General features: G+C 38.2%; 1 protein-coding gene across 1 annotated transcript in view; it reads right to left on the bottom strand.

The window, feature by feature from the left end:
• Window positions 1-12564, bottom strand: part of ADCY7 (adenylate cyclase 7) — a 31708-nt gene that overhangs the window by 9791 nt on the left and 9353 nt on the right. The window contains exons 7-15 of the mRNA XM_074157867.1: window positions 11379-11506; window positions 10972-11130; window positions 7015-7147; window positions 5562-5747; window positions 4965-5008; window positions 4392-4472; window positions 2970-3042; window positions 2064-2161; window positions 1282-1366 (exon numbers count right to left, since the gene is read on the bottom strand). Coding sequence (XP_074013968.1) covers window positions 1282-1366; window positions 2064-2161; window positions 2970-3042; window positions 4392-4472; window positions 4965-5008; window positions 5562-5747; window positions 7015-7147; window positions 10972-11130; window positions 11379-11506 — 987 coding nt within the window. The remainder of the gene's footprint in view (window positions 1-1281; window positions 1367-2063; window positions 2162-2969; window positions 3043-4391; window positions 4473-4964; window positions 5009-5561; window positions 5748-7014; window positions 7148-10971; window positions 11131-11378; window positions 11507-12564) is intronic.

Genomic DNA, 12564 nt, shown 5'->3' on the forward strand with positions numbered 1-12564 from the left:
ATTTCTTCTTGAAAAATAAAAATTATGATCTGAAAGTTCTAGAAAAATATTACTAAAAATACAGTGACAACCTATGTTGTATTTTTTTTAGTTATAGAGCTATAATACTATATTTGGAACTACATTTTCAGATGACTAGATTGAAACCAATATAGTCAGCCCCCTTTCTCACCATGCTAATATCCTCCGTTTGTTGCTATAGAGAAGAACATCTAGTAAAGCACATACTGGTAACAATTGCAGGCATTATTCATGGACGTGACACCAAAACACTCCCAGCGTAAAACTCAAGTCTGATGCAACTGAAGTCTTGGCATTTTCTTTTTCTTTTCTCCATATTTTTTACATATGTAGAAAACATACATGCATACGCATACACACACCTCTCTACATATATATATATAAAAATCCATCCACTCATATAGATATATATACAAACACCATACATGCTGTCTAAGCGTACTTTGAAATTACTCATAAAACTTAATCCCATGTAGAAAGTACAATTTTCTTTTTTTTCCTCTTTTACACAACTTGAACCGGGCTCTGTAAGAGACTGGCTCTTTCTGCGGCAGTTTTCCTGGGGGAGCACAGGATCATGGTGGCATCTTCTCAACAGAACTTCAGAATTCTCTCTCACCCTTGCTCTAGCACAACCTAGATGTGATGAGTGTCAGGAACTCTAAACGTCCCTATGGCACTACAGATTTTTAAACAGTAATTGCATGCATTTAATAATGCAAAGAAAAACGAACTACAAATGCAAAGTGTCCTAATTGATGTAATGGTGAATATGGAATTGTAACAGCTATGAAATTGTTGCCAATAAATTATTCATACATTTGTATTTTTTATGGGGCTTTACAAATGATTATGAAAACTAATCTTGCATTCAGACTTATTTTGATTTTGTTTCTGCTGTAGAAAATATCAGGATTTACAACCAAAATTACTATTCAAGACAAACATAAAAATAAAAATCAATTAAAAAAAAAAACCCAACCCTATTCAGCAAGTGTTCATATCTTCCTCCTCCCTCCTACCCATCTATTCTGGCACCCAAATAATTCTGAATTATAGGGAGAATTTTCAGACATGAAAATCTGTTCTCAGGCAATGAAATCTTGTTGAAACCTGAGTTCAAGGTTTAAGGCTCCTATAACTCCTACTGAAATTAACAGATTAATTTGTCATCCTAAAAGATAGACCATGTTGCCGAATTACATCCATCCACTTTTGGAAACAGGAATTTTTTTTATTTTTTTTTTTAAATAAACTTACCATACAGTTCTCAGCAAAGCACACAAACAAAACGAGTACAATGATGACTGCAACAATGCCAAAGGAAATTCCTAATTTTGCAGTTCTAAACAGAAGAGAAAGCATCAAACAACCCAGTGTTAAATGAAAAACATTTTCAAACCACAATTCAGACTAATGTTTGCTAACAGTGCTTCTCTAAATTTGAATAGAGCTTTTCTTCTAGTTGCACTTGATGACCATAACATTGCACAGGGTTTTGTTGCTCTGCTGCACAAATACTATTTTAAAATATTCTACTCCTCACTGACAGCCTGAACCACATGGAAATTGCACTGCAACAGCCATGAAAAACAAATACGGCAAAACATTCCAAATCAAACACCTGCTTTCTCTGAGAAAGCATGCATGAGAATCTCCTCAAAGTTCCCTCCTTGTACCTCTACACACAAAAGGATCACCTACCAGCTAATCCCTGGTTTTTCTATTGCTCACTTAATGTGCTCACAGCCAACTATTCTTAAAAAATAGTATTTCTCACTTAACTGATCATCTCCCTGTGTGTACTAAGCAAACTCAATATTAAAGGAATATTTCTATTTTATTTCCATACTGATATCTAGGCTCTTATGCCAACAAATGAATACACTGCTTTATTAGGAGGTAAATTAGTCCTGAGAGGTGTACGTTTCTTAAATGTAAACACTCAGGAACTCGAAAAGACTTTAAAGTTTCACGCACATGAGTTTCACTTTAGCTATTGGTTAATTCAAATTATAAATTATTAAAATACTGACACTTACTTTGGCATTATAAACATCTGTATCAGAAATATACAGAGGAACACAAAACTGGCACATGCGAAGTAACTCTTCAGTTTTGGAATAGGAATGGTGCGATACTGAAACACAGATTACAATAAATCTTAAGGATAATTCCACGGGTTTTTTTTTAATTCATTACCTTTTTGTAATGACACATGTATGCAAATTTATACTGCATTATTAAAAATATACATAGAACTAAAAGAGAACAAAAGAAAACCACCAAATAAAATTCACTTGAACATCTGTCATGAAAACCAGCCCAGTCCAAAGGGTAATTTCAAGCCTAGAGGGAAATCCAAGTATGTAAATCAGCACTTCACAGGTGCATGTAATCACAATCCTTATAAAAAAAAGGCTATACACAGAAGTAAACCTGAAGTGTATACACACACCCCCAGTAACTACATACTGTACATCACAGCACCGTAAATTAAAGACCAGTTATTCAAACAGAAAAAGTACACTGTACCTGACAAATAACAGTATTGTACTTGCAATGAAACAACCACAGAAAGCAAAGTATTTTCATTATGGATGCAGAAGTACTTTTAAAAATAAATAAATAAATAAAAATCTCATTACTTTTGAGATAAGTTCTTCCTATAGTAAAGTGGCCAAACTCCTACTAACTCCCTTACAGCAAGAATTTAACCACAGATTAGAGAGAATTTCCTTTAATCTACAGAATTAGCATTCTCAGGGAAGAATGACCAACTCAAACCAGGAAATCTGCTTTCCATTAGTTACCAACACCACCTTGGATGTGCAGTCACCTCCAGAATCCCGTTTCAGAATGAAAAAAACAGTTAATTTCAAATATATTCTTATGTTGCTCTGGAGTGCAAATTAAAGGCTAAAAAGGATTATTTTGCTCCTACCAACCTCTTTTTCAAGACTGGGTTCTGCAAAAATCAGTGAGAATCCCCAGAAGTCATCCGATCTGCCACACCACGGGCTGCAAAGAGACACACGTTACAAAAGGGATGCACCGGGCCAAGGAGGGTACACAGAAGCCTGGCTGTGGTTGAGACTCCACAGCACACAGGGTGAGAGTGCCACTGGCTTACACACATCTGACACTTCTGCAAGGTCTTTATGTTTCACGGCATTAAGACACGAGGGGTTATGTTTTTATGTAGCTGAAAGACAGATCCAGAACACAGACAGCAGCGTCTGCCAGTTACATACATAATGTAACCCCAGACCGTCTCCAAGGTTCACAAATAGGAAACTATAATAGCAGATGTTAGAGATGGCTCACAGCCTCCAAAAACTTTCCCCAAATAATACCAGGCCCCTATAAGGAATAGCTGAGGTACAGTGACAACACTCTTGCTATAATTTACATGAAAGTAAGAGTTTAACTTTCTTCTTGAATACACAGTTTTACTTTTGATAGGAATTAAATCATAGGCTCACAGAACCATAGAGTGGTTAGAGTTGGAAGGGACCTTAAAGATCATTAAGTTCCAGCCCCCCTGCCCTGGGCAGGGACACCTCCACTAGAGCAGGCTGCTCAAAGCCCCATCCAGCCTGGCCTTGAACCCCTCCAGGGATGGGGCAGCCACAGCTTCTCTGGGCAACCAGTTCCAGTGTCTCACCATCCTCACAGTAAATAATTTCTTTCTAGTATCTAATCTAAATCTCCCCTCTTTCAGTTTAAAACCGTTACCCCTCGTCCTATCGCTACACTCCCTGATAAAGAGTCCCTCTCCATTTTCAACATAGGAAAAAAAAAAAAAAAAACAAACAACATTGCCTGCATTTGCCTGCTTTTAAATGCAAATATAGCACCAAATATACCATCAGCTACTGATAGACCATTATCCTTCAGTGAACCAGACACTAAAGCAATTTTATTATTACCCCCAAAACTGCGTTTTGGCTTTATATATAGGTTTTGTTCAGGGCTGCATTCCATTTTCTGACCCTTCTTATTTTAATAAACAGAACACCAACATTAACTTCTGTCCTGCCCTACGCTGCAGTTCAGCTCATTACTTTGGACAGTCATAAACAAAGCAATAATTTTGCTATTTCATAGTACTATACCATATTGACCAGCTAGACTAACCATTGGCTTCTTGCTATAATAAGGCAGCAATACTCTCATTATATTCAATATATTCAGTTCCAAAAAGGAACTAAAATAAGTAAAAACCAACCAAAGACGAAAAAAAGGTAAGATGAAAAATCCTGGTAACTTTTCATTTTTAAGAAGTAAATTTTGTATTTAGACTTAAAAATGAGAATGCAGATTGTTCTCAAAGAAAAGATGAAGAAAAAAAATAAAGTACTGCATACTTAGTTGAACTGAGGCCCTCAATGGTTGACATCATTTCATCATAAATATCTTCCTCTATCCTTCCTTTCTGAGATGAATTTCTGAGAATGAAATGAAGTCCATGTCACAAACGCTATTCAGAAACAATTAATGGCTAGAGAGGAAGATACTTTCTCAGTACACAAGTGGGGTGAGCTACCAGGGAAAAGTTAACCAAGAATGCTCCAAACTGATAAACATATACAACCCTAAGCACTTTACTAAGCATTCCTCTTGTTAGTCAGATCATGCATTTTTAAGATGATACTTTGATAAACTAAGAGAATGTTTCCCACATGAAAAATCATTGACTTAAATAACTCAGTAGTACAAGTACCATTGTATGCATTTCTACATATAGTATTTTTTATTACACTACAATGGCATACAGTAATACTACTAACCAAAGACATATCTTGTAAAATAATTTACTTATAATATTATGTTAAACTGTATTTATTTTGTACTATAATATTTACAAACAAACCTAGCATCTATGAGTAAGAAAACTAAAGGGGGTATTTAAAAAAAAAAATAAAAAGTACTTGACAAACCTGTCGGAAGTTCTCTGGCGCCCAGTGGTACACAAAGGTATTTCCTAAATCAAAGGAATTAAGAATAAGTTACATACTCAGTAAATAGCAAAAAACTATTGAAAATCAACTTCAGGAAGCTGCTAAAAACATTTATTCACATATAAAAATGAAGAACCATTCTCAAATAGATAAGTTTATGAAAATCTACCCTTCCAGCAATGTTTTCTGCTTTAACAAGTTTTCTGACCAAAAAAAAAAATTGTTAGAAAATAATTGAACAGATCTTTCCTCTTATTTTTTTTCCACATACTGAAATAATTATCATCAGCAGAGGCAAGTAGACTGGAAACTACTTCCACAAACCTGGAAGACAGTTTCAAAGTCTTACTTTGAAGGTTTACTATGATTACAGCATGCTAGAGATTGGCAGAGTTTGAATACTGTTAAGTTCTGGCAGAAATAGTTATTGCACAGGTACCTTCTCAGTTCTCTGCACACATTTAAGACCAAGAGTCATAGCAGACAATCAGCCACAAAGCCCATGTCAGATTTCAAGTTTCACACCACAGACAGGAGGAGCAGTTTGCAATCGTAGGATGCCATTTCAAACCTCACCTTTCTTCGCCTTCCTTGTGAACTTGAAGAGTCGCTGCTCACACTTTCTCTGTGGTTCAGGTGGGCAAAGGGCCTGGCTGCTCCCCAGGACTCTAAATAACGTGTCATCCGAACAGATGCTCGCATCTTCAGCCCATCATTAACTCTTGTTTTTGGGAGATGATTATTTGATACACATTGTTTGGACTAAGAGAAAAAACACACTCATTTAGAACACAGAAAATTATACAAATTGCAAAGAAATGAAGCTCTGTGTACTTGAGTAGGTTAGGACTATACAATCTAGGCATTTAGTAGGACTCTAAACACGTATGTGTCAGCCAACCTTGATTCCTTTATCTCATTTAATTAAATGTGAGCTAAAGCAAATTATGACATAATGAATTTGCTTCAGCTGCCTTTACAAGCCTTTGCTTGTAACACTGCAACATTCCAACTTCCTGGTTTATTTACGATGATGCGAGAGATCGCAGGATCTCATGAATAGATACAATTTCCTTGCTGTCAGCACAACCGCAGGGGAAGAAGATTCCCAATTCCTGAGCTAGGGTGTACCAACACTGTGGCTGGGAGAAGATCCCACAGATTACAGACTCAGCATTAGATTATAGCCCTACATCACAGGTGAAGAGGCAGGCAGTATATACAGGACATACAGCAATACCCTTGTGGGTCTAAAAAGGAGCTGAAACTACAGAATAAACCAATACATCAATGACTGTTTAACGCTTCACAGGGATCTTCAAGTGAGCAGGGACCATTTTATAGACTTAGATTCCCATGCTGAGAAGATGCATTGTGTACGTGGGGGGGGTCGCAGTGCTGAGTACATAAAACATGCAAACATAAGATTGAGTTCTTCCTAATTAAAAGTGGCTCTGTACTGTTCCTTCCTGTAAAGATCCTGAAGGAAAAGTCTGTAATTTTCATTCTTTCTTCCTTTGAAATATTTTACTCATCAACCACAAGCAGATTCAAAATACTCCAGGTGTTTGCAGTTACCAGGCTTTAAACGGGCAACCAACAGTTGCTAACTTTACACCTTGAAAAGAAGGCGAATCTCACATCTAAGATAATGAGGAAGATTCCAGAAGCTATTTTATAGGGAATATTTTATCTGAAAGTGGCCACCCACTACAGGTATTCTTTCATGACTTCATCCCACCTTTTGACCTGGATTTGTGAGAGAGACACTTCACACAAATAAATAGTCAAATAAGTATTTTTACTCTATGTGGACCACATAAGAGGTTTCCGCATAACACCTACTACCTTCAAGCTAATAGTCCTATCATAAAACAGTAGGACGTGCTTTTAGATCTGAAGTCCCAAATACAGGCCACTCAGATGACTCATACCTGAATTGAAAAGGTGTATGCACCTCAGACACCTGTGTACTTTAAATGTATGTATATAATTGAATAAGTATACATGTTTAAAAACATACACATACCCTTGGATCAACCACTAAGTAGGTTTTGATATTCATGGATTCCAGGTAAGGATCCCTCAGGTGTCCGTTCCCTTCTTCCACTTCATAAGCTTTGCCTAGGTGATTTAATGTTGCTTCAGTGATGTGTACACGGCTGAGAAGGAGAGAAAGAACAAGAGACCCAAACACTTACCGAAAGGTCACATTAAACATTTAATTTACATTTCAATGGCCACTGCTGACATTTCTGCTTTTCAGCCATCTTGTGCTTTGGCGGCCAACTGCAAAATCCTGCCAGTACTTAAAAGTGTATTTGCAATCCTCTACTGCAGTTCTTTGTCACACATCTTTCATAGCAGGTATGCTAAAAAACACTTCCCAGAATGAGATAGTATCAGTATAAGCTTAAAATTGAAATAAGCAGAGATTTAAGAAACAAGAAGAAATGTGCTCAAAGGAGATCTGATGACTGACAAGACAGACTCACTCACAGGCAGGTTGTTTCAGATGGCAAGAGCTGCAAGGAAGCTCACAAAACACAAGCGAGGATTGTCTCATGCTAGAAATACATGAGGAGGGGAGGAGACGGTTACAAAGTTTGGAAGAAAAAGGTGGAAAAGCTTTTTTGTCAACTAGGAGGATGATTCTGAAAGCCCGCCGTTTCTGACTGAAGCAATCGGAGGAGAGCATAAGGACAGCAACAGACTTCTAAGGGGAGCAGCTTGTATTTTTCTGTACCCATTCACACTTTCCCATAAACACAATTTAGTTCAGTATCACAAATGATGTATTTCCGTATAAATTACAAGTAATATCTTTCCATAGAATTTCTCAACAAGAGATTTGAGCGTGTTCATGAAATAGTGTTTCTTTTCTGATATTGTACTTTCTCATTGTTCGTCTTCCCACAGCTTTTCTCGCTTCTCTTTGGCGCAGAGGGGTTAAACACTGTGCTGTCGGTCCTACAATCCATCAGCACGGAGCTGGGAACAGAACATTTCCCGAATGGAAGCTGACAGTGTGCAGCACTCCTGCTTAACTACAGAGAGCAAGGGGATCCTTGTCCCATCCGCCTCTACTCACACTGCATGTAGGTTTGACTAAATATAACTTAGCCAAAACCTGGAGACCACTGGCTTCCCACAAAGAAGAACAAGAAATTCCTCAATCCTTTTGGAGACAAAAGGTAAGAGTTCTGGAATATGTAGGATGCATGTTTTTATTTGTTTACTGGTAACTGTCTCAAAAACCTGTTTTTTTGTTACCTTGATTATGCAGTTTTGCAATCGAGGCGAACCTTCAAAACGTGAAATTTTAAAGCTTGCTCTAAAGCACTATTTTCTCCCATAGGGGCTGAGGGATACTGACTGATGTCTGTACTGAGCCCTAAAACACTCATGTACTGCAGCAAGTTTTCTTGTGGTATAAGCGGTTTTCCACTTATGTCAAAGAGCAGTACATTTGTTCACTACGCACCATTTTCCATTTTACCAAGCTTCCTCTCCCCTCTTCCCCAGATCACACACTGCCGTACATTTCAGATCTTACTGCAAACTTTTTTTCCCCATTTAAATGACTGTGCTGATGGTTTCTGAGCAGTTACTAATGCTTACTGGATTCCAGGATCAGCACATAAGCAAAAGGTGCTACCACTGAAGCTGCCTCTCAAAGGCAAGCTGTAACATGCACTATTGCACTTACCATGCTAGAACACAAATACCTAAGACACTGCACTCAATTTTCTACGCTAACAGGCCTGAGAAGAACATACTCTGACCTTTCAGGTACATACATGAGAGAAATGGTCCTAAATGCATTTTTAATTTTGGTTCTATGTTAGTCCTTTCTGCTTTACAGTGTATTACATTGTTATGAATGCAAATAATTTTTAAAATCACAAAGATGAACAAGAATACTCTGTCAATGGAAATAAAATATCTATAAAGCCAGACGTTTACCTGCATCCTTTCAAAAGACTTTAGAATTCCTTCATTTACAGAAACCTAAACCACACATACTTCCTATTTTAAGTAAAAACCTCAAACTGCTCCCAGTGACAAAGTTTCTGTTTCCAAAGGAGCAGGACTAGCTAACATTGGAATGGGGAATCCCAGACACATCATTTTTCTGCAGAGCAGGAAACAAATGTAACATAACATTTGCATAACAAATAGAAACCCGTCCTCCCTGTAAGGCTCAGCCTTCCACGAATGGAAGGTTTTCTCTGGCTCGTTCTGAAACCCACGATAAGCAAGTGCTTGACCTGTATAGGTATAGGAAGTATTAAGTGCAATGTTTCAGAATGAGCAAGCCAACCTAAACCAGCTGTGTTCTTAACAGCTTATCAAACGTAAGCACAAAGAATGCAATGGAATAATCAAAGTTTTCAAGATTAGGCAATGGTCCTAAACGTGACTAAGAAAAGTATGTTTTCGTGCCATATTCAGTCACGTTGTTTGCTTTACCAACAAAAGAAACTTTACAACTCTATTCTTGATTAATCATGCTGAGTCAACACACTAAATGCTCAACTTGCAGAGTATTGCAACTGTTAACCAAGCTCCAATTAGTTTTCTTATTGTTTCGGCTACCAATGCAAGAAAACAATTTGATATTCATGTCCCCTTGTCACTTTGCAGAAATTAATTTTTAAATTACAAGCGTACACCTAAAAGCTAAGGGATAGAAATAATAAGAAACCCTATAATGTCACTTGTTAGAATCACTTTCCAAGAGAAACCAATACTTTAATGCTTAAACACCCACATGCTTAATAATGTGGGTGCTTTAAAGCTTAATACACCCACATGAATGCTGTTCAATTAGTAAGTACTAATTTGCACAGACTACCAAGAACATACAAAATCATGGTCTCATTTGGGAATGGAAAAAGGGAAAAGGGGAAAAAAGGGAAGGGAAAAGGGGAAAAAAGGGAAGGGAAAAGGGGAAAAAAGGGAAGGGAAAAGGGGAAAAAAGGGAAGGGAAAAGGGGAAAAAAGGGAAGGGAAAAGGGGAAAAAAGGGAAGGGAAAAGGGGAAAAAAGGGAAGGGAAAAGGGGAAAAAAGGGAAGGGAAAAGGGGAAAAAAGGGAAGGGAAAAGGGGAAAAAAGGGAAGGGAAAAGGGGAAAAAAGGGAAGGGAAAAGGGGGAACAAAGAAATAAAGAGAAGAGTTTCTTAGCTGAATTCTAATCCCCAAATTCAACTTAGAGAATAGGGGGGAAAGTATAGTTTCCTTAATGAGGAAAATATAATTTTTTTTTTTTTTTTAAAACACCGCCATGTTGTATTTGTCCTTTTCAATAAGCATCTTCAAAAAGGCAGCATGAATATCAACCTCAGACCCAATCCTCTGCACTGCTGAGCAGCACATGGCAAGTTGTGTTACTGCTTCGCCTCAGCTCTGCCACTCAGGACTACTCACTCTCCTTCCCGTTCCGCCCATGACAAACACTATGCAGAGAGAATACACAACAACCAACAGCTCCAAACTCCCCTTGTTTGGATGCTTCTCATCGGTCTGCATTTTAATTTCTGAATTGGGGTGGTGCTGAATATAGAGCTAATATAAATCAAGTGGGACAGATTGATATGTTAACAGAAACAGTAGGTAAATATGCAGCTTTGCCTTGCCAACATAAGTAGCATACCTATTCTTTAGCTGAACTTACAAATATAGTATTATCCCTACGCACAACATGAATAACTAAGTCAACATAATGCCCTGTGGAAGACACGCAACTTTCTCCGATGAAGGGAGGTCAAGCAGTAAGTTGCCTAAGAATAGAATTTTATAGTTCACTGAAAACAGAATCAGAAAATATTATCATTTTACAGCTCTGGTAAGTACATATTTGTCCTATATTCATTATGCCATTCTGAGGATTTGTGTCATGGCACAGTTACAAATTCCAGACTCATAAACCAGGGTTATGAAAACCGTGATGACAGAGTGAATCAGCACCGAGAGGGAAGATCCTCACCCAGGTACACCCGCAGACTCCATGCGGTTCGCTAAGGACACGTCGTGTGACCAGACGTCATACTGCCACTTCCGGAGGCCGATCACACCGCAGAGCACGTTCCCAGAATGGATACCAACCCGCATGTTGATATCCACTCCCGTGGCTTCTCTCACCTGCCTGGGGAGGGAGGAGGGAATCAGAGCAGAAGTTACACTTGATTGTCTCTCCTCCTCCTGCAGATCTGTTAAAGTTTAGTCTCATTATGCACTTAGTGCAAAGACAAGAGACAAACTTATGACCTGATGCATAACTATCCAACTACAGCTAATAAACACGCTTTGAATGTTGACAAGAAAACTAAGAATTACTTTATTCAATATCTTCATAGCCGTGATACATTAAAAAGCCTTCTGTGCTGTACCTACTTTATTGCTTCACACATGTCAAGTCCCATTTTGACACAGTTCCTGGCATGGACCGGTAAGGACACAGGCAGGCCTGAGACACAGTAGTAGCAGTCTCCCAGGATTTTTATTCTCATGCATTCATTTTCCTGTGAAATTACAATAAACATATTTAACAGGAAAAAAAAAAAATGAACTGCAAGTAGTCTAATGACATCAAAACTAGGACTTGTCTGTATCATTTTGAGAAAGCCAGGCTTCATTTAATCCTTGTTGAAGCAAAGCTTACTTCTTTCCCACCTCCAAATGCCTGGATGTTGCTCCCTGGAGAGTAACAGAAATGACCGCTTCAAGCATTTCTGAAATAAAATCATCTTACTAGTTTCTGACTTTATTCCTGAACTGTTTACAATTGAGAAACTATAAACAAAAATAAAACTGTCACAGAATTTACCATCTAAAGGATGAAATGTACTTATCTATCTTTTAATCTTCATCTTTATTAAGACTGCCTGAATTACAGTTTGTTCACCTTTTCCTCAATTTTTGCACGGCAGCCTCATAAGTAACATTGTGCAGTGTTGTAAAAAAACCTGCACAGAATTTAGGGAGAAGTTAGGAATTAAGATGCCCAACCTTGTAGTTTTGCAGAAGCAAAATGTTGTTTGTTTTTTTTCAAATATAACTGAAGAGGAAGCCAGCGCACACCACAGCTTGCTCTTGCTAAGCTTCTTGCTAAAAAAATTGCACTACCTGGCAGCAGAAAACTATCTCCTAACTGTGCAATAGAGGCTACTGCTGCCCATTACTGGCTGGAGAGAGGAAAGGGGAAGAGCAAAGAGCTCCTCGTACTGTCTTTTGTTTAAACGTTACTGAAGAATTTTAACTACAAAGGTTGCAAGTGAGCCAGGGCTAATTCTTCGAGGCTGTGTAGTGTTTCCCTGATGAGTAGAGATGGCTTCATTTGGGCCAGCTGATACCTTCAGTTGCCCAACCCTCCCTGCTGTGGGAACAGCCCAGCAATTCTTCAATCAACTCCAAAAGACCCTGCTTTACAACCAGCCCAAATCAGTGACAATTTACCAAGCTAAACTGTTCTTCCTCATCAACGAAAGCCTTAAGAGAACATCCATCATTCTCCACCATCTTAAGCCATCCAGTAGGTTCTGAGCGTTGCAGCAAGCGGCAAGCTCGGATAGCCCTTTGC

This window comes from Numenius arquata, chromosome 13, assembly GCF_964106895.1.
Source record: "Numenius arquata chromosome 13, bNumArq3.hap1.1, whole genome shotgun sequence".
In the NCBI taxonomy this organism is placed as follows: Eukaryota; Metazoa; Chordata; class Aves; order Charadriiformes; family Scolopacidae; genus Numenius; species Numenius arquata.